The sequence below is a fragment of the Rutidosis leptorrhynchoides genome, chromosome 7 (genome assembly GCF_046630445.1).
Source record: "Rutidosis leptorrhynchoides isolate AG116_Rl617_1_P2 chromosome 7, CSIRO_AGI_Rlap_v1, whole genome shotgun sequence".
Lineage (NCBI taxonomy): Eukaryota > Viridiplantae > Streptophyta > Magnoliopsida > Asterales > Asteraceae > Rutidosis > Rutidosis leptorrhynchoides.
This window is the reverse complement of record NC_092339.1, coordinates 12,694,017-12,717,510: the sequence shown is the minus strand read 5'-3', so window position 1 is coordinate 12,717,510 and position 23,494 is coordinate 12,694,017. Positions and strand designations below refer to the sequence as shown.

Sequence of the window (23,494 nt, the reverse complement as noted above, 5' to 3'; positions counted from 1 at the left end):
TGTAATTTATTTCCAATTTTGGAAAGGGTAACGTATCCTCACCACAGGTCATACGTTAAGTTGCATTACTTGAAATTTCTTTAATTATCAGGATTTTTAATTAATAAACGTATATAAATGGTAATTATTAAATTAAATTAATAAGTTTTAAATACAAATTCTAATAATTAAGGAAATTTCGAGTGCATTAAATGCACCTTAACGTATACCCCGTGACATACGTTAGCAAAATCCTTTTTTAAATCATTGTTGTAATTATTGTCATTTAACACTAATAAAAATGAAACTTATCTAATAAGATACTCTCATTAATAATTAAATCAATGCATAAAACAATTTTACACTAAGTTGGTATATGGAACTTATTTTCAAGAACTGATTTTCACTCTTATTAAACATGAAAACGAAACTCAAATGAGGTCCCTTTGAAATTCAAATTCCATCAAGTCAATTAAGCATTCTTGTAAAATTCCATGATACGAAAATTTGAAATCGTGCAAATGATTTCCATGGAAGTGAACTCTGCTTGTTTGGTTAAAGTGTTGTATTCATTTAGAGATCGCTCTATACCACCAGGAGTAACCATCATCGTAAACATATCAAGGGCGATAGTATTCTTATAAACTTGATCATCAATACTACCGCTATAATCATTTTCATGGTCACGCAATATTGCTTCCACCACTACCACCTTCCCACCGTCTTGTAGCGCTGTCCAACAGTTCTTTAGAAGCTTGATGCAATAGATGTCATTCCAATCGTGAAGTATCCACTAATAAAAACAAAATTCATCGTATCGTATATTATATTATATTATAGAGTAAACTATATCGTTACCGAGTATAATTTACTACTCGTATATTATAAGATGCTAATTAACCTTATAATGTACTAACCTTCATGAAAATAACATCACCTTCCGAAACACTTAAACATATCACCTCCAACATGCTTCACACCTATAGAAAATAACGTACATATAGACCAATATTTAAATAAATAAAAAAGTCTGCGCGAATTAGTTGAATTGAATACCTGGAAATGGAGGTGCATCTTTGATGACGTGGGGTAGGTCAAAATTGATTCCCTATTTCCCTTAATGTTAGGATACTTGGAAACAATAAGCTGAAGGTTAGCTCCTAATCACCACCTACATCAACTAACTGTTTTGCTCCTTCAAATCCTTAGTACTTGTCATGAATGATCTTCATCACTATCATCGTATGGTTATACATGCTCGTGTTGAATTTCTCACCAAAACTCTTGTCTTTTGCACAGTATTCAAATAGACTCATCCCATGGGCCCTTTCAAATGGGATCCCACCCTCAACTATTGCATCTTTCATATGATACCTATATATATAATTTATAAATATAATTAAATCATAGGCGTCTTCGGGTATGGCCAAGATGGTCAACCGCCCATGGCATAAATGTTCAGGAGAGCCCGAAACTTTGAATACATATATAGTTTTCGCAAAGTAGTTAAGTAAATTAAATAAAAATTGTCAAATAAACTTAATAAAAACTAGAAGCTTCTGGGAATAAAACACTTTGATACGGCTGTCTCGAGAACTTTTTTTAGTATTATCTTTTTATATGTATTAACGAAATTTTTCGTGTATAAAGGCGAATTATTATTTTTGCCCAGTGCCTTGTAAATTGTTGAGACGACCCTAAATTGAATAAATAATCATAAGTAAAATGGTGGTAATGCAAATAGCAAGATATATAGAAGATGGATGGATAACGTCTAAGTACTCACCAACAATCGACAACTACTATATCGTAGCAAACAATAAGTGATGAAGCCAAAGATGTCCCATCTTCATTTTGGACAAAGTAATTGGAAACCTCATTCATGCCATATAACTTGATACAGTTTTCCATCTTCATCAGTTACAACATTCGATGTAAGAATCGATTGACTAGCAAGAAACTGGAGAATACGTTCAATTAAAACAGGGGTTTCAGGGGATTGTTTAGAGAGACTAGAAGCAAGATCATAACAAGAGAATTGACCACCTGGTTTCTTTGCCATTATCTCCAACAGATCAAGTTCAACCGCGGTTTTAATCACCATCGGAACAAGTATTCCCCCATTTATTTGACTCACCCTTAGTAACCCTTCTTCTTCTTTACACATCTTATCTTCCTTTTTTGATGACCCCATTGTTGAACAACTCATGTTCAATGCTAAATACTTACTTTAGCTTTCAATGGTGACTTAATATTTGGAAGGATCCATTGCTTATTGTTATATGTACACCATTAATGGTTAGTTGATTTTTTTTTTTTTTTTTTTTTTTTTTTTCCATAAACATCATATTATATTATATACAAGTACAATTTAGAAAACATGGAAATGTGATTCCGATACATCGTAATTACAGTTCATGTTAGTTATCCCTGACTTTCTGCCAGGCCGGTGGGTGGCTCTTCTTTTAAGATTAACACTTCATTTTGATTTTCTACTAATAAACAATTACTCCAACAGTCCAACTTGCTTAATATTTGTAACAGAACAAAAATGTTTGATTTTAGACACATGAAACAGTCATTCAACACAACAAAAACAAAAATGTTGCCTTCTAACTGTCACTAACTTAATAACTTCTACAGCTCGGAAAACTAGTTTAATATTCCATTCAGTCATAAAGGTTTTTTGCAGACTTGGTTCTCAATGTCTTGCTTTCGTTCTTCTCAACCTTCGTTGCAGACTTTTCATTTTGAGAGACAGCTTTTGCGATGGCCTTTTGCTTTCTAATATATTTAGTTCGCTTCATTTGTACTCCTTTCTTCACCTTTCTGTTCAGACAAATAGATGGACATAAGTTTACATACATAAGTCCTTTATAAAGATGATAAAAGACGTATGACAAGTAAAAGAAAAAGACGAAAGTTTAACAGGATATGAAAGTTTAAAATTAAGATCAATTCGGATAGAAGTATGATTCTTGATAACCATATCATACTAATAAATTGTCAAGGATCAAATGAACTCGGTAGATAACATCAAATATGATGATAAAGCAAGTAGACGTTATCAAACATGTGCCATTTGATCAATGATAATAAAACTTGGAAAGGCATAACCACACTTTCAGCATCAGGGCTATTGTGTGCAAATTTCAGAATTTTCAATTAAAGTTCCATGGTAGATGCAGACGCTGTTTTTTTTTAAGGCGAAAAAAGGATTGTATTAATTGAACGATCTTCATCAAAACAATGAAGATAAAGAGAATACAATGACAGAGTGAAACTCAGCCATATTGAAAGTTACAACTTGTAAGTAAACTAGAACATAATAAAGACGGATTATGATCCCATACATAAGAGTGAAACCATTGCATAACCTAAGATTAGTTGCACAAAGGAAGGTCTTAAGCTTGACGTTGCGAACCAAAACCGAAGGACACATGAACATCCCGTTGAAAATAAAGTCTTTTCTTGCCGACCAAATTGCCCAAATAGTCGCGGGACCGATCAACTTCCAAAACTTTGAAGAATGCAACAAAAGATGATTGACCGTTTCGACTTCCTCCAAACACCAAATACATAAATTTTAAAGTGACGAAGGCAAAATATGCCTTTTGATGAGGACGTCTTTAACGAGAATACGCATCGGACACCGAGAATTCACCTACTGTCGAGGCTGACCAAAGCAGCTTATCTTCAGCCCCTTCGTCGATATTAACAGAAGATGACAGAAGCAAAATATCTTGAAGATTGATCGAATTAAACAAGGACAGTGGCCTAATTAAGTGAAAATCCCAAACCACAACAAATTGATGTTGAACCCGAGAAGAACAAAAGAATTGACTAACCATATCAAGTGGGTGAGAGCAAGCTTCGAACAGAGTAGGGAACACGCCTAGAAATTGAATTTGAAAACGATTGACTAAGGAATCCACCATTTGACCTCTTGACTTATTAGCGAGGCCACGGGTATTCCACGAGGCGATCATCATGGTTTTGTATTGTTGCTTGGAACGTCATCATCGGCCATATCTTGCATCATAACCCCAAAATTGGCCAATCCTTCTTTGAAAGAAAGCTTTTTACCTCCAAAAGGATTTCAATTGTTTTTGTTAAATTTCAACTTAGATCCATCTCCAACCACATGGTTAATTTCACTTTCGGTGTCAAACATATTGGAGAGATTTGGAACCTGATCGACCCATTCATTAACTTTGTTTTTACCTCTATCACTTATCTTTGCACACATTAGATGGAATATCAGTGGCCTTATTGGAATAATCAGAAACACACCTGGCTTTAATCTTTTCACATGATTCCTTGCATCCAAGAGGACCAAGATTAATACATTGATCTTTTTGAATTGGACTTGAGGACTTTACTATTGAGGTAAACGACTGGTTGACCAGGAGGAAAAATCACATGAGCATTGGAAGATGGAGAGTTATTTGGTGAATTAGAGGAGAGGGTAGGGTAGTCATTTAAGTTGAAACTAAAATTTCCACGTTGCAATGGGGAGTTGGGTGCTGATAGTGACTTATCACTTTTTGCCACATTGTCAATATCAAGCCCCATGCTTTTTGTCTTGAAAAGAGACATCTTTATCTCCCCTTCTGTACTTCTGAATTCATCATACTTTGCTTTTTGTTGTTTCACAGCTTTAGACACCTTTTCTATAGAGTTATGGATCACTCTTGGCATTTTAACCGATTGTGGACCATTTAACTTTTGAGGTGTTTGAAAGTTAAAATTCAAATCTGTAACGTCCATCTCCCCCTCTTCCAACAGAGCTTCATTAACAAACGGTTGGACTTCCGGTGCAGGAGAAGCAGCTTGAATGCCGGAGTTTTGTTCTTTGGAAAGATTAACCGCGTCCTGTAGCAATTGATTGTATTCGTTGATGATGACGGCGTTTACCGTTTCCATAAACTCCTCTTCGATTACCTCTTCAACCCAAACTTTACCAATGTTGATATTATCTAGTTTAGCCTGAACCAATTGATTAATAGGATCCGATACATCGGTTTCAATTAGAGCTTGCAAGACATCAGGACGTAGGACGTTGAAGATTGTGTGACAAAGTATCAATGTGTAGAACCCTTCCAAACACTCTAGCTGCTTCGATGGTGCAATTGGAGGAGCAGCAATTAAAGGGAATCCCTTTGATTGCAAGCTTTACGATTCTAGAAAATTTATTCTGGTAATTAACCATTGGGATAACTTGAATAAATTCCAAATCGTTGTTAGTAGGTCCTCTTGTCATTCTCTTGAAGCTTTCTGCATCTTTACAACAAACAATGTATCCATAGGATCCCCAAGTTGAAACCGAGACAATGGCGATAGATCTGCTGTTTAACCATTCAAATAACTTTAAAGCCTTGATGGGGATCTTGTCGACTATAAGAGCAGTCAAGTGAATACGATCAGTGAGATCTTGGTTAACCGACAAATTGATTACTGGCATCGTAGGGTTTGTGAGATTCAGCCCTTTTGGCTGTTGAACTACAAAGGAGGGCTGCTTAGCTGCAAACTTTGGTATGATTTTAGTGTTTAGCTCTTTTTTGGCATAACCTACTGCCAAATAGCGACCATTAAGCAATTTGCCATCCATCTCTTTAATGACTCTTGTAGCTTGGTTTATATTTTGAAACTTTACAAATGCAAAGTTCCTATTCTGTTTCCAGGCTACTCCTTCAATTGACCCAAATTTGCCAAAAGTGTGTTTGATGGTGTCCTGGTTAGTAAAATTCGAGAGCCCTCCCAAAAACAAGGTAGATTTTTGAGAATAAACATGAACTGCATTGTGATTATGAGATGCGAATTGGTTATGTTTTTTTAGAGGTATGATTCTTGATAACCATATCATACTAATAAATTGTCAAGGATCAAATGAACTCGGCAGATAACATCAAACATGATGACAAAGCAAGTAGACGTTATCAAACATGTGCCATTTGATCAATGATAATAAAACTTAGAAAGGCATAACCACACTTTCAGCATCAGGGCTATTGTGTGCAAATTTCGAAATTTTCAACTTTAAGTTCCATGGTAGATGCAGATGCTGTTGAATGCTAGTACCATTTATTACTGTTCGGCTATATATAATGGTTTCCGACTTTATATCAAATCATCAGTAAACTCATAGAGAACCTAATGTTAATTTCTGACCTGCTAATTTGAGACCGAGTAGAAGCAACAGTTTCTGAAGTATCCATCGCTGTAACTGCAAGTGAGAATTCATTAATTACTACATAAATTAAAATTAAGCAATTAACTGATTAGTTGTAAACATGTGAGAAACAACGCACTCGTAAACAAATTGTATTTATGTACATGTGTAGATATAAATAGATACATAACATACCTTGAGGTGAAATAACGGTGGTTTCATCGGTGTTCATAGCCGTTGAACCAGTTTTCTTACTCCTCTTCCTGTTCTTCGCCATTATTACAGGAGAAAAGGGTTCGAAAGCGTGAAAAGGTTTGAAACCCTATCTTTAAACTTCAAATCTGGATGCAACTAATCGGCTAGTCTGGATAGACTGGGCCGGGATGGGCTGGGCTGGGCTGGGCTGGGCTGGGCTGGGCTGGGCAGAGCAGAATGGGCTTCTGGTATTGAATGACCTTTTTTAGTCTCTTCAGCTTAATTACAGCCATTGATTTTGAGTTTGAATTTTGAACTTCAAACTTTGAAGGCAGTTTACCGGAATCTCTAATGATGGGATTAATTTCATTTTTCTTTCCTTTTTGCGACACAGTAAATATGTTTTAAGTGATAAAAATTTATATAAGAGGTCATAAAAATCCGAATTAATCTAATCTAGGATGCTTTTTACATCACTCACTCTAAGTGGTGACTTGGAGTCATTTTTATGTATATTTTAATAAGATAACTGTAACGTGACTATTTTTTTCGGGCACAATGGTAAACGTTATGGCTAGTGCTTATGATCAAATTTTTTTTAATCATGATCGAAAAATTTCTAGTCTTGATCGAAAATTTTATGGTGGAAGCCGAAAATTTTACGTAGTCACAAGCAAAAAATCGGGCCACCACCACAAAATTTCTGATCGCGACCTAAATTTTTTCCATCATGACCAAAGATTAGGCTACTCACAAATCCACAAGTGACTTTTGCGATTTGTAAAGGCATTTAGGTTAGTCGATTTTTAAGGGCGTTTTGTAAGAGTTAGTTACTCCATTAATTATGGAACTCGTATCATCGTAAACTTCCGATCACTTTATTAAACTAATAGCCGGTTCATCATTCTACCGTATGCAGGGCCGGTCTTGTGTAATCTTGTGCCCTGGGCAAGTCCAGGAAAAACACCCTTTCACAAACAAATTACACATTATGATTAGAGTTTGGAGTCTAGTCAAGCTAGACGAAATCCTCATGCCAATGTAATTATCAGATTAAAGTTTTACAATGTGAGGAGATCAACTCCGAGTTACAATTTGATACATCACCTACTCCGAGTTACAATCTGATACATCAATTCCGAGTCTAGTGTCAAGCTAGACGAAATCCTCACACCAATGTAATTATCATAAATTTGGTTCACCAATGTTTGATTTACCAGAAGAAAATCATAATGAAAATGAGGATGTCCTTTTTATTATAAAATAGTCAAAGTTCTAACACTAAATTTTTCAAAACACATTAGAGTTGAAATGAATATTGTAAATGTGATTATTGTAAATAAAAAAAAAAAATTAGAATTTAAGTACATGTGATTTTTAGTCATTTTGCCTTGATGATCAGTTTAGTCTACACCTTAGAGTTTAGGCAACACAAGTACACAGCCAATTTAATATATATAGCAATGATAATTAATTTACACATATCACATCCCAACTCATAATTTACAAGAATAATGGTCACATAACTTAAGCACCAGGCACAAACTTGGTAGCATAGACCCATGCATTGTTAGCCACAAGTAGGGATAGCAATGGATCGGATATGGATCGGGTGATACCGTATCCATATCCATATCCATTTAGTTTTTATTCATCCATATCCATATCCATTTAATTTCAGGTCATCCATCCATATCCATATCTAATGGATTAAGCGGATTAATGGATATCCATTGGATATTCAAATAATGTTATATTATTTTCTAATATGCGATAGAAATAAAAACGTTGTATAGCAGAAATAAATATAGCATGATATAATTAAAGTCTATCCAAAAGAAAATGTAATCTTCGTCGAAGATAGAACACAATTTATTAAATTTACTATTAAAAATAGATTATGAAAAATTAAATATGTAATTTGTATGATTATTTTGTTAGATATATGCGTGTTTTATTATAATACATCATAGTTATTTGATTATTTTGATTATAAGATTGAAAGCAAAATGTAAATATAACGGTAAATGAATTAGTAATGGTAAATACGTAAGCATATATCTATATATATGTATTTGTATATGTATTTCGGGTGTAAATGGATATATCCATGGATGAAAATTTTCATCCATATCCGTATCCATTTAGGTTCATCCATATCCGTATCCATATCCATTTAAGTTTATCCATATCCATCACGAAACGGGTGGATCGGATGGATATCCACCGAATCGGGTGACCATTGCCATCCCTAGCCACAGGGTTGTCCAAATGGTCCAAAAGGTTCTCTAATGGTCCTTTCCCTGTTACAATTGCTTGCACAAAGAATCCAAACATTAAAAACATTGCTAGTCTTCCATTCTTGATTTCTTTCACTTTCAACTCTGCAAAGGTTGTCGGGTCATCCGCAAGCCCCAACGGGTCAAAGTATTGACCTCCCGGGTAAAGGTTGTTACCATCTCCAACACCCTCAAGTCCATGAATGCGGAACCCTTCGACGAGGCCCATTAGGATCACTTGAAAACCGAGCACTGCTAATATGCTTTGGGCATGGACTAAGTTGGGGTTACCCAAGTAGTCTAGTCCACCTTCTGAGAAGATTTGGGCTCCGGCTTTGAACCAAACGAATAAGTGTGACAAGTTGATTCAAAATAAATGTATCTTTATATAGAGAAAGATAGATTAATACCATTGTGAACTTGCCATTGACTATAGTAACAGAATCTCTAAGTGAGTTGACATTGGAGCTTCTGGTTTGACCCAAGAATGGTGTGGCTTTAACCACAGTGATGGAGCTACCAGAAGTTGCAGCCATGGATGTTATTATTGATAGATATGGAAGCTTCTTCAAAGAGTTTGAGAATGAAGGTGTGCAAATGGGCAGTATGTATAGGCATATTGAATATGCATATTCGTGGTTCATATTGTATTGTGGTTTGGTGAAAAATAGCAATTTCAGATGAACCAATCAGTTCACTCCAAAATATTCTCATATCTCCATTTCATATTCTTTCTATCTATATCTATATTTTATCCTGTATTCCTGTGCTTTAGTATTTATCATAAAAAATCAAAGATTTGTCTTTATAAAAGTAATAATTCAGCAGCTCTTTTTCTATCTATATTTTATCCTGTGCTTTATTATTCAAAGAACAAAGATTTGTCTTTATAAAAGTAAATAATTCAGGACTCAGGAGCTCTTTTAAGCTTAAAAAGACAATAAAATGCGGTGTGTATAGGCATATTGAATATGCATATTTGTGGTTCATATTGTATTGTGGTTTGGTGAAAAATAGCAATTTCAGATGAACCAATCAGTTCACTCCAAAATATTCTCATATCTCCATTTCATATTCTTTCTATCTATATCTATATTTTATCCTGTATTTCTGTGCTTTAGTATTTATCATAAAAAATCAAAGATTTGTCTTTATAAAAGTAATAATTCAGCAGCTCTTTTTCTATCTATATTTTATCCTGTGCTTTATTATTCAAAGAACAAAGATTTGTCTTTATAAAAGTAAATAATTCAGGACTCAGGAGCTCTTTTAAGCTTAAAAAGACAATAAAATGCGGTGAAGGTGGATCGAACACCTGACCTTCAGATCTTCAGTCTGACGCTCTCCCAACTGAGCTATCCCCGCAGCACGCTTTAATATTACCAAAATTTCATAATATGGTATTATTATATCTTATTTTTGTCACTAAGATATTTTTGAGAATTATTTTACAAATTACTATTACTATTAAGTAGTACTATACACACTGTTGTAAACGGCGTCCGTTGCGTCCGTTGCGACGCTCGTTGCGGCGTTTTGGTGACTAAACCGTTTCGACCCCGTCCCGTTTTCTTATAAGCCGGTCAACGGTCAAAAGTCAGGTCAAATGCAGGAAAAATTGGGTCAACGCCGGTCAGAAGTCAGAAATTCTGTTAAAATCGGTCATAAGTCGGTCAAATCAATCAAAATTGACTTAGTTTAGTATTACATTTTGTATTATATTAACACTAATAGCAATTATAGGTACAAAATTGTCAACGAAAGTTTTTTAGCTCTAAAATATATATAAATATATATTTATATATATAAAAGTCAACATTAGTCAACATCCGTTTCGACCCGGTCTCGGCCCCGTTTTTTCTGTTGCAATGTTTTGAGGTCGCTACCGTTTCGGCCCCGTCTCGCGTCTTTTTCAACCTTGACTATACATACATATTATTATATTAATAGCTAATTCAATATTTAATATAATAATTAATACGATGAAAACTCTAAGGCTTAATTTAAAAAATATATCTTATTTATTTTATATATATCCTTAATAAAAGTATGATATACTAGTGAACAATAAAATATCAAACATTAGCAATATATTTATATTTTAATTTCATTGGTATATATATATATATATATATATACTAGTTAATGATCCGTGATTACACGGGTTTGATAAAAAAAAAAAATTTATGTAAGATAAAATGTCACCGAGTTGCAATATTAGTAATTTTTTGTAATAAATCCAATTTCAGGTGCAACTTTCAAGTCGAAGTAAGTAGCAATTGACCTGATGATATGAATTTAGAAGATGGTAAAGAGATTCGAACAAATTATACATGAATCTAAGAAGAAACAAATATAGAATGTCATTTCTTATATCAATAATAAATCCGTCGAAGAGGGACACATATGTGATATAGAACAAAACATCTATGTAAGTCTTTACGTCTTCTCTTCGGATCTTTCTATCTCTCCCATCTTCAGACCCCAACTATCACTCTTGATCAAACTATAATTTTCAAAGTGACCAAAACCACGAATTTGGTCAAACTGCATAAATACTGAAAATTCAAGCAAATCACAACATGTCCACCCAAAACTTTGAAAAATCAACATGTCCTAACCAAAATATTCTCACATCACAAACGTGACCAAACTACCATAACAATCACATATCACCCCAACATCATTTTAATATACCATAACAATCACATATCACCCCAACATCATTTTAATATAAACTGCACGCATACATACAACACATGCCATGTTCAATACCTGAAGAAAGAATAGCAGTTAAGAATTCAAATTTTTAATCAAATGAATCAACCCGTAACAAATTTTTTATTTTGGGTCATTATCAGAACTGCTTTTCTAAATTGTTTTTGGATTCTAAAAACAGATTATGGGTCAAAATTGTATATTTAAACTAAATCTATTCTAAACTAAATTCAAAAAGTGTATATAAAATTTAAGAATATTTTTACCCATTTGAGCTTTTAGAATTCATAAGGATTAGTCCATCTTGAAAACTTCATATGACTAAAACGCCACTACATCCATCACTATTTTTAAGACTTATAGTTTTAAATTTTCTATAATAATGAAATTATAAATTGTAATGTATATAGTATTGAATTCCAAATAAAGGAAAATAAAATCATAGTTTTGAATAAACCAACAATATAAAACTCTAACATCAACTATAAATATCATTACAGCAAACAAATTTGATAATTGTAAATGTAGGTTCAAATTGCTCTAATATACCAATGAAATAGTTACTCAACGGAAAGGAAACTCATCGGAATGTAGTCACATACTAACCCAAATCTCACCATCACTCTTGTAGTCACATAGCTCTTCTAAGATTCTAGTAGCAAGTCCAAAATCAGCTACTTTGGCGTTTCTTCAAACAATCAATATGCATGCAATACAGACTCATAACAAATGATCAAAATGAAAAGCAATGTTAGAAGTAATGTTCAATGGCCCATACGTTGACCTATTTTAAGAAGACAACTTAAAGTTTATATCTTTTGTTCTACTTTGTTGACCCAAGATAATCACAAACCTAAACTCGAAAAAGAAAAAAGATTAAAACAAATAAGTTGTAAGAATATAAGAACATAGAGAGATATGCGATAGTTACCTTTAACTTTAACGGCTATTAATAAGTTTTCGATCATCTTCATCATCATCTCTAAAGCATAAACTTTTCATCATGATTCTAAATATAGAAAAATTCGGGTTTAAAATAGTTGAACAGCTAATTAGTATTAGTATATATTAAACAAATAACAAAATCTCCATTCAAGCGTGTGACCCACTTCATATGTTCATGTTTCCTGTTTAAAAACCGCCACCAAAAATCAGATCAAATCCAACAAAAAAGGTTAAGTGTAACTTATATTAATTAGAATAAAGCAAAAAAAAAAAAAACAAAAAACAAAAACAAAGATATGGCTATGCTCTCAATTACTTTGAACACAATATGCTCTCAATTACTTAGAAACAGATCCATGATCTTGTTAAACACATCACAACGGTTCATATCAATTCAAAATCGTAGTCAAAAATCTTCTTATTTCGGCTCAACATTTAAATATCTTGCAGCCACTGCCACAAATCATTTTCTTAACCATGTTACTGCATCAAGACTGTTGGTGAAACAAACAAAAATATGAAAACAAATAAAAAAAAGCATACAATAACATATACTCCGTACCTTTTCATCCATGACGATCATTTGCAGTTCGTACACCGTCTTCCAAATGCTAAGAACCCTAACTTCCAATTTCCATGAGCCTTTGACATTGTCAATCTCTGAAATGTAATCGTATTTCTCAACTTACATCGAGTAAGAGCAAAAAACAGAAGTAATTGAATAGATATGGTTTAGAGGATGGTGGTGGAGATGAGAGTTTAGGTTAGTAAATATGAACGGATTGATTTGAACTGGGGGGGGGGGGGCGCGTATCTTTTTACGGCTTCGGTATCCTTTTTATCTGTCTTTTAATTAACCGACGCCTATAAAGGAGGAATTGTTTTAATATTTGATTTTAAATTTAATAATTAATAATTATTAATTATTAATAAATTTTAAAACGTAAAATGAGTCCTTTTGAATGGAAAGAAGTCTGCCAAGTGTTTAAAGTAACTTTAATGAAATTACTGAGAGAGGTGATACTCACACACCAGTTTTTGATCCATACACATTTTTTGTAACATCTCGCATTTTTCCGTTAAATTATTTTAACGCCCGTCTTTTTATTTTAATAATAATATCCTCAGTATCTCGATTCGTATCCTCCATTAGCTAACATTCTTAAAATATTTTCGTTATTGGATTATAACATCTCTCGTACTCTCGTGTAATTCAAAATAATTCGTTTGGTTAATTCACGCACCCGCACCCGAACTAGAGGGACTAAACTTGCAAAGAGGCCAAAGATTTGACTAGGTCAACTAGTCAAACCTTCAACCTCCTCCTCTCATTTTCTCTCTTTCTCTCTTTTCATACTTCCATTTTTCTCTCAAGAACTCAAACAAGATTCATCATCTAATTTCGGATTTGGAGGCTAACATCAAAACAAATTACATATTTGGAATCCTCTCTTCATTCTCTTCGACTTGATACCAATTTCATCTCGTTTGGGTAACTTTCTAAAATCACTAGATTTTGTGTTCTTGATGTTTTTGAATTATAAAGTTGTTAATTAGTGTCTATGGCTCAAGTCTAACATGAATATATGACTTGTATGCTCGATTTGTTGTTTTGGAGTAACTAGCATGAACTTGAAAATGGGTTTGCTTAATCTTTGATTTTGGAAGATTAAATGTTGTTAAATTGTTAAAGTTCATGTTTTAATTGTGTTACTAGTATCACTAGCTTCATTTTGATGTGTAGGTTGATTTGTAAAACTTCAAATACATGATTAGTGATTTTGTGAATTTTGATTAGGGTTTGATGAACTTGAAATGAACTTTTGATACTTTGAATGCCATGAAATGTTGTTAGTAAGTGTTTAGTTGTATTGCATGAGTAATTACCTTCGAAACGGCATATCACACGTGTGGATTGGATTCCCGAATCAAGTAATGCATTTCAAGAACTTGAAACTTTGAAAATGGACTTTAAATGATCACTTGACGAGAAATCGGTTATTGGAAATGATGTTTTTTGTTTGATGAAACGTGTTTAGTTGTGTTTCTTGTCAAAAGAGTTTTCCAACGATATAAGGTGAGAGTTCTAAATGTTTACGGTTTGCATTTTGTACTAAAACGAATTTTGGATCAAGACTTGAACATTTGAAACTGGCCAGGTACCAGCTCCCGTGTATTGTTGCGGCGCGACAATTGTGGGCCGCGGCGCGGTATAAGCCGTGTCCAGGTTCTGACCTCCTTGGTCAAAATAAGAAAAATGTTTGGCACGCTATGGACCTCCGATTCACATGAGACTTGTTCTAACATGCTTATATATGAATAAAAACCTCAAAAAAATAGTTCGGGACCCGACCCGAACGTGTTGACTTTTTCGTTGACTTTGACCGACCAAAGTTTGACTTTTTGTCAAACTTGACCAAATGATTATGCAATCTTTCTAACATGATTCTTTACTTGTATATTGCATGAAACTTGACAAATTGATTCACATGCTTCATAATCGAGTCGTAACGAGCCATAAGACTAATTGAACATCTTTGACCTATCGTGTTTACCGTTATTGATACAACCTATATGTTTAGGTCAAGACTAGCTTTGTCTTTGCACGCGTTACTTGTTGAAGTACTTTATTACTCTTGCACTCAAGGTGAGATCATAGTCCCACTTTTTACTCTTTGAACTTACTTTTGGGATGAGAAAACATAAACGCTTCTTTTAACTAAGTGAACACAAGTACATGAAAACAAACATTCTACATACGAGTTTAGAACAAAATCCTCAATTCGATTATCATTAGTTACTCTTGCAGTGTGTAAGTGTAGGCGTGAACTTATGTTGTATGGCCATATGGGTTTGACAAACCCTCATCTCGGACGGTTCGCTACCGTCCACAGATGAAATATATTTTCGAGAAACAGTGTTGTTCTAGCACTATTAATGGGGTTCAACGGACGGAATGTTAAGCCTTGATAATTGGGTGCTCGTGAATATTAACTTTTAGAATGTACTACTATTTTATCAATGTTGCAAATCTTGTGGTTCGTTAACAGATTTCTATGTTTTTCTCAGGTCTTTGAACGCTATGTGAAACATGCTTCCGCTCATTATTTGATACTTGCATTGGATGTCGAGTATACATGCATTTCATGGAGCGTCTTTTGACTTTCTTTAAAACTGTGTCGCATAGGTTTCACATGTAACTATAACTTTGTAACGTAACTTTTGGATGAACAATTCTTATAAACTTTGAAACAATCTTTATTTTATGAAAGGAATGCGACATATCTTTGGTCAAACGTCACGTTAAAGACCTATGACCACGCAACGGGACCTAAGTAGTCGACGCCGTCAATTGACGATTTAACGGGGTCGCTACACTTTTTACCATAAAACTTACAATTATATCCTCACATTTATCTTGGGAGTTGAACCACTATTATTGTAAATAAGAACATATTAGTAAATTAGATTTGTATGGATCAAAAACTGGTGTGTGAGTATCATCTCCTAATTATTAATTGTAATTTTAATTTTAATGATAATTAATTTTAATAATGACATCACCACATAAATTTAAAAAAAGACACGTGGAAGATTAACTTATTTCTTGATTTGTTTAGGCATTTTAATGATGTCATTACAATTGTCTTTTATAAGAGATTATTATTATTATTATATATATATATATATATATATATATATATATATATATATATATATATATATATATATATATATATATATATCCAAAACTAAACCCTTATTTTAAGATGATAAACAAATGTATTATCACTTAGGTCCCCACAGAATCAAGTGAAGTACATTTTCAGCCTTCTCAAGTTCCCTAATTCTCTTCTGATCTCTTTTTTCCGGTTTCAACTCATCCGAAGGTCGTCCAGTAGCATTTGCCAACGACATCTGTTGCTGCTTTTTCATCTGAACCGCATCGAACGCGGCTCGATATTTACATTCTCCATGGTCACCACCACTACACATTTTTTTATGTATATGAACGTACAATGATATTAAATAAATAAACAACCAATGGATAGTTGGATACTAAGCTTCCTTAAATAATTTGGTAATAAAAAGTGGGTTGTGCTTATTTAGAGAAGAAGCATGAGTTAAAGCAAAATATATAGGAATAAGATTAGGCAGTTGGAATGAAAAAACAAGGGTCTGTTTGTTAGGCAGAAACCAGGAGTTTGGGTGAATGGATTTAGGAGGGACCATGGTTTACGTCGTACCTTTTTTATTATCTTTAAATAAATACTAATACAAATACAATTTCAATTTCAATTGTATTCCAACTTTTTTAGTTATGTAAATAACACTTACTAATATTGTTAAAAAAAAACGTTAATAATTCATATTCATATTCATATTCATATTATCACTAACTATCAATATATATAACGGCTGACAGCAATGAACAGTACCGCTAAAGTACCCGCTAGAGTAAAATCGCTACAGTACTTTTTTTTTTTTAACAAACTTCGTTTAGTAGCAAATTTTCTGGCCCAACGAAGTGGGCCAACGGCCACTTACTAGTTATCAATATATACTACTAGAAAAAGTTGGGGTACTATTATTGATGAATAGTACCCCCTTCAAAGCTTTAAACACTTGTACATTGACCTTTAAAAGTTGTACCCACAAGGGATACTTCTACGCTATAGAGATTTTTTTTTTTTACATCCCCTTACTTGCCCTACAACTTTTCCTAAAGACCCGCACAACAACGCTGTCTCGATTTTTTTTACACTATTTTTTCTCACAAAAAATGTAACCTATATTACTTTTTTTTTACTTTTATTATTCCTAAACATTCTAAGCTGTGTCATTTCATGTCACTATCAAATTGGCTCACATTCGACCTTCTCATTGTTAAAACCGAATACCATAAACGGGATAACTAAATCGTGACTAATTTATAAAAAAACTTTATTCTTAAATGTCAGCTTCGTAGTCGCTCAAAGCCCGCAGCGAAGCGCGACGGCACACAACTAGTACTTTACTAATGTGACGTTAAAAACTAAACTTTTTTAAATATTATATCAGCGTCATATATTTTTATCACTAATGCTTTAAGACCAAGCCAAGACTGAACATTGACTATCATCATTATTGAAATTTTAACTTCTTAGCACCAAATAAAAAATTTTAAATCTTTTAACTAACATAAAGATATTACTACATATATGATAAAATAAAATAGATTTATAATTTATAATTATATTATATTTAAAATAAAAAATATTAAATAAGCTTATACATTTAAGCATATTTAAGTTGGCCCAACTAAATTTTACTCAGTAATATCTTAAAATTGAATACAATAATACGTTTTTACAATGGGGGATGATTCTCACACACACTTTTTTGATCCTCACACACTAATTGAGTATTATTAGAAGAGTAAAAGGTTAAAATAGGTGTGAGGATCAAAAAAGTGTGTGTAAGAATCATCCCCTTTTACAATTGAATATGACGTTTTGTGGCCTTCAAGAAATTTTTTAAAATGACATGTGTGCGATTTTCCAGAAATATCGATCATGATTGGAAATGTCACAATCGGGATTTCTCATGACACTTGTACAAATACATATGCATACATTAGAAAAGAATTATGGTGACCGGAGACAACTGTGTATGACACAGTTGTCCTTCAGTGGATCCGTCGTTATACAAATATGTTGGAAAAACTTGATAAAAATTTATGTTTTCTCCAAAATTTGGACAAAAATAATTATACGTTCGAGTAACATATAATTGTAACTATTTAGTGAGTTTTGTTGTCCCTGACGAAGGTTTTAATATGAGTTAAAGAGTGTCCAAAACGGTTTAAATGTGAATGATATATCGAATATCAAAGTTCCTAGTTTGGTGCAAAATTTAGAAGTTTTAGTATTTTGTCCCACTCGGTTGTGGGAACAAACCTAAGGCTATGGTCTTCACTATAAATAAAGGACTTATGCTTTGAATAAAGGGACATTAAAAATCATATAAGCATTCTTATATGACTAGAGTTTCCTCCTAGCCGCAACAAGGTCTTCCCGTTCTGGTTTCCTTTCAGGCAATTGGTTAAGTCCGGCAGTACGCTGCTTCGGACCGGTGTACCCTGGGAACAGACGTCAAATCTGTTTAAGGGAATTGTGTTAAACACAAGCCCGGTTCATTCTATCATCGTTTATTCGATTAGATCATTCTTATCTTTTAGTTCTTAATATGAGTATGTATTATACATATTTTCTATCTGATTATTATGTTTGTGATAATATGTATAATTATTTCAGTTTCGTATGCAACTTTCCTACAAACTTAAACAGATTCGATATACGAAACTGAGATTAATATATTAAGATCTGAAGGATATTCATTTGAGTCCAAGTTTTATCTTGGGTTTGAGGGAATTAATTTCAGCCCTTAGATTGATGCTCATCAATGGCTGAGATTAACTTGATTAAATATATGTAATTTTGGGTGGAGGGGCATTTTCGTCCATTCACTGCATATTTTTTTACACCTACACTCAAACCCTCGTTCATTCCTCATTCCACTCTTCTCATTCTACTCGTTCACTCTCTCATTCTCAATCGCCATTCTAGGGTTTCTCTTCTAACACGATCATCTAAATCGCCATCAACAATCAAATCAATTCATTAGCTTATAACATTCATCGGTAATTGATCTATCATCAATGGCGAAATCAAAGGATTCTTCGATTTCAAAATCTTCTTCGACTAAAAAACCTTCTTCGGCTAAAAAGCAAACTAAGGCTGAAAAACAAGCTCCGGTCAAAGCTACGGGTAATTTTACTATGTTTTATTGAATAATCAATCAAGTGTTTGTTCTATTCCTTTGTTTTTTTTTTTTTTTTAATTTTTTTAGGGTTTTAGTGATATATGCTTCGTTTGTTGTTTCTCAAATCACATGTGATTTGTTTGTGATCATTGTATGTGTATTATTTATCAATATATGAGTTGCATTTGTTGTTGTTGAAAAATCAGTATACAATTTTTTCATCATAATGTATTTGTTAGGGTTTTTAATCACCTGTGATTTTTACGAAAATCAGTTGGTTGTATCATTTAGATGTTACCAAATGCCATCACATGTGATTGTTTTTGTTTTAATGTAACATTTAGGGTTTTTTGTATACAATATTTATCAGCAGATTGTAATTTCTATGGTTTCAATCACTTGTGATTATACAATGAAATCACTTGAAAGTCGCTATTAGATGTTAACATGTAGTTTTGTTGTTGTTGAAATTACTTAGATGTTAACAAATGCCATCACTTGTGATTCTGCATTACCAATCACTTGTGATTCTGCATTACCAATCACTTTGTGGTTTCAATCACATGTGATTACAAATAGATGTTAACAATCGACCTCATCTGTGATTTGTTTGGTTTAGATATATTGCTTCGTGTGTGTTTCTACAATCACATGTGATTTGTTTGTGCTTTCTATATTTTATTCAGCAATCAATCAACTGTTTGTTTTATTTCAGTGTTTTCTAATTTTTTTTTTTGGGTTTTTAGAGATATAGTGCTTTGTGTTCATGTGATTTGTTTGTGATTATTTTATGTGTGTTATTTACCTGTATTAGTTACATTTGTTGTTGAAAAGTTCACTATACAATTTTTGCCATCATAACGTAATTGTTAGGTTTTTAATCACATGTGATTTTTACAAAAATACCAAATTCCATCAGATTGTAATTGTTAGTGTTTTTAATCACATGTGATGCTTCTGTTTTAATGTACCTTTTAGGGTTTTTGTAATCAGTTTTTTAAAGTTTTAATGTTTTAATCACATGTGATTGGCAAAGCAGAATCACTTGTGATTGGCCAAAGCAGAATTACCTGTGATGTTTTTGTTTTAATGTACCATTTAAGCAGAATCACCTGTAATCAGTTTTTCATTGTTTTAATGTTTACCAAATGCCAACACAAGTGATTGTTTTTTGTTTTAATGTGCAATTTAGGGGTTCTGTAATCAGATTGTAATTTTTGTCATCAGAATGTAATCGTTAGGTTTTCAATCACATAGTGCCATCACATGTGATTGTTCTTTGTTTTAATGTGCAATTTAGTGAAATTACTTCAAAGTCACAACTAGATGTTAACATGCAGTTTTTCACTGTTTTAATATTTTACAGTTAAACAAACTCGCAAACGCAAGGCTCCGGTTGAAAAGGCTGATTCGAAGCCTAAATGTAACACCGACCTTTTTTTTTATTTATTAAAACACAGCGGAAGACTTTTATATTAAAATCACAACATTTAATACATCACAGCAGAAATCCACATAGTTAAGCTTAAGTTTACATGGTGCGGATGAAAATGTTCCGTTCTTAAGTTTATCAAATATAGGTGATTGGTTCAAAACGTTAATATCATTGTTGGAACCCGTCATCCCAAAAAAAACATGTGAAATCCAAAAGTCATATGAAGCAATTGCTTCAAGCATAAGGGTCGGTTTCTTGTGATCATCCAGAGTGTATTGTCCTTTTAAAGCAACAGGACAATTCCTCCATTCCCAGTGCATACAATCTATACTCCCGAGCATACCCCTAAAACCATGTATCTCCTCGTGTGCAATATATAATCTAGCAACATCATGTGCATTCGGAGATCGCATGTATTCACTTTTGTACAAAGTAATAACACACATACAAAAGTAATCTAGACATAGTATTGATGTTTGCTCACTCATTTGCAAATATTCATCCCACATATCGGGAGCGGTTCCATAAGTCAATTGGCGTATAGCCGACGTACATTTTTGTAATGTAGGCATACCGATAGCCTCAAAACGTTGAGAAATGTAACTAAAATATTCTGGCATATTATCAGTTTGGAAATTAGTTATACCTTGCACTATGCGGAGAAATAATTGTATCCGCATACGGAAACGCCTTTTAAATTTTGTGTGTGGATATTTTGGCACCTCACAAAAATAATCATTCCACAAACATTCTGCAGCAACCTCACGTTCTCCAGGAATGTAACCTCTAACTCTCGGAATAGACGGTGCCAATTCGACTTCGGAGTCATCTTCTTCTATTTCTTAAATTAAGTGAACGATCCGCAAATCTTCGGAGTCGGAATTAGGCCCCCGTATGAAAGGACTCGTTCATATACATTATAAACGATTCACAATAGTTGATTACATCGCGAGGTATTTGACCTCTGAGTGATACATTTTACAAACATTGCATTCGTTTTTAAAAGATAAACTTTCATTTCGACGAAAGTTGACAGACATGCATACTATCTCATAATATATCCAAACTATGAATGACTTATTATCAATCTTGATGAACTCAACGACTCTAATGCAACGTCTTTTGAAATATGCCATGAATGACTCCAAGTAATATCTTTAAAATGAGAAAATGCACAGCGGAAGATTTTCTTAATACCTGAGAATAAACATGCTTTAAAGTGTCAACCAAAAGGTTGGTGAGTTCATTAGTTTATCATAATCGATCATTTCCATAATTTTAATAGACCACAAGATTTTCATTTCCATTTCTCATAAATATACATCCCATACATAGAGACAAAAATTATTCATATGGATTGAACACCTGGTAACCGACATTAACAAAATGCATCTAGAATATTCCCAAACATATAAACATCGAAGTACTAAAGCAGTTCAAATTCTCTGACTGAGGCGTGTCAAAGCCCATAGATCTATCTTTAGGATTCGCGTCAATTGGTGGCAATTATAATAAACACCAATTCTTAGGCTAACAAGTTCAACAAGGGCGATATCCGGTATAACAATTCAACCATAGAATGTAGTTTCGATTACTTGTGTCTATTTCGTAAAACATTTATAAAAGTGCATGTATTCTCAGTCCCAAAAATATATATTGCAAAAGCATTTAAAAAGGGAGCAAATGAAACTCACAATACTGTATTTCGTAGTAAAAATACATATGACGATACTAAACAATGCAGGGTTGGCCTCGGATTCACGAACCTATATCATTTATATATTTATTAATACACATAATCGTAATCGAACAAATTTATTTATTATATCATAATTTATGCATTATATATTTAATTTGTGTATATATTTAATATGATTAATATCTATATAATTATATTAATATATTTATATACATTATTGTTTAGTGTTATATTAAAATTTAATAGTTTGTTATATGTACGTATTTAAATAAATAATATTAGTAAGTTTGATTTATTTAGTTATGTGAAATATTAATAATTATAGTATATGTAATAAGTATATTTTATGTACAAAATATTTATCTGTTTAAAAGGATAGTTTTTGATAATAATAATAATGATGTACCTATAATAATAATGATAATTTTATTAATAATAATACTACTAATTAGTAAATCACTTAAATTATAATTTTATCCATAATTTTTAAATCCATACATTTATATATATTCCTAATCTTAATGGTAATATCTTTAAAACTTTTATTGTCATAATCATTGTAAGACCCGAATATTTATTTTGTATACTTGTTTATAAAAGACATACGAGAACGGGCTTCGTTTAATATTTATATTTAGTTAAAAAGCAAAAGAACCTGAAACTGACTACTTGCGCGCCGCGCGGGTCTGGTGCGCGCCGCGCCGAATCGCGCTGACAGAATCCTTTGTTTTTAATTATTTTAAATGAAGGGTAATTTGGTAAATTCACTTGGGGCCGGATTTGTGAGCCATATCAATTGGTTTAGATCTAACTTTGGATCATTTCACATCCATTCATCATCTTCATCCATTCTTAGAGAGAGAGAGAGAGGTCTAGAGAGAGATTTGAGGTTTTGGTGAAGAAGAAGCTCGAATCGTTCAAAGTCTCAGGTTTTAAAGTCATTCCTTTCGTTCCTAGCTACGTTGTGGTGGTATTGGTAAGCTCAAACTCCGAATTTCATTTATTTGATTTGATATTCAAGTTAGGGTTTTGAGTTAAATTGTTGTGTAACCCTTTTAGGTGATGAAATGAATTTATGGTGACTAGTTATTCTTGCACTTAGCGGGTTTTGGGTTGGATGACGATTTGGCCTTGATTAGGCTTTGGTTTGGAGTTTAATCACTAGGTATAGTGATTATTGAAGTATTGGAACCCATTTAGGTTATTTTGTTGACTAACTTTGACTTTGGGTCAAATTAGGGTTTGGTGGTGATTATGACACAATTGGC

General features: G+C 33.0%; 2 protein-coding genes, 1 non-coding gene and 1 pseudogene across 3 annotated transcripts; all 4 read right to left on the bottom strand.

Annotated features, from left to right (window-relative positions):
- Positions 1-451: 451 nt before the first annotated feature.
- LOC139858954 (caffeic acid 3-O-methyltransferase-like) lies at positions 452-2,173 on the bottom strand (annotated as a pseudogene).
- Positions 2,174-7,613: 5,440 nt separating this feature from the next.
- On the bottom strand, positions 7,614-9,161 carry LOC139858953 (chlorophyll a-b binding protein 3, chloroplastic-like). Its single transcript, XM_071847779.1, has 3 exons — positions 9,050-9,161; positions 8,593-8,958; positions 7,614-7,627 (listed from the first exon to the last, which is right to left on the bottom strand). Exons 1-3 carry the CDS (start codon positions 9,159-9,161, stop codon positions 7,614-7,616), a joined length of 492 nt encoding a protein of 163 aa, XP_071703880.1.
- Positions 9,162-9,917: 756 nt separating this feature from the next.
- Positions 9,918-9,990, bottom strand: TRNAF-GAA (transfer RNA phenylalanine (anticodon GAA)). Its single transcript has one exon. It is a non-coding gene; the product is annotated as a tRNA-Phe (tRNA).
- A 10,572-nt stretch (positions 9,991-20,562) lies between these two features.
- On the bottom strand, positions 20,563-21,147 carry LOC139858952 (uncharacterized). The gene has a single exon (XM_071847778.1). The coding sequence runs from the start codon at positions 21,145-21,147 to the stop codon at positions 20,563-20,565; it is 585 nt and encodes a 194-aa protein (XP_071703879.1).
- Between the last annotated feature and the right edge of the window lie 2,347 nt (positions 21,148-23,494).

Bases quoted from the DNA above. Each gene is read 5' to 3' on its own strand.
- LOC139858952 (XM_071847778.1), bottom strand. From the start codon at position 21,147: ATGCCAGAATATTTTAGTTACATTTCTCAACGTTTTGAGGCTATCGGT.
- LOC139858953 (XM_071847779.1), bottom strand. From the start codon at position 9,161: ATGGCTGCAACTTCTGGTAGCTCCATCACTGTGGTTAAAGCCACACCA. The intron at 8,959-9,049 runs GCAAGTTCACAA...TTTGGTTCAAAG, and splicing joins TTCTGTTACTATAGTCAATG to CCGGAGCCCAAATCTTCTCA.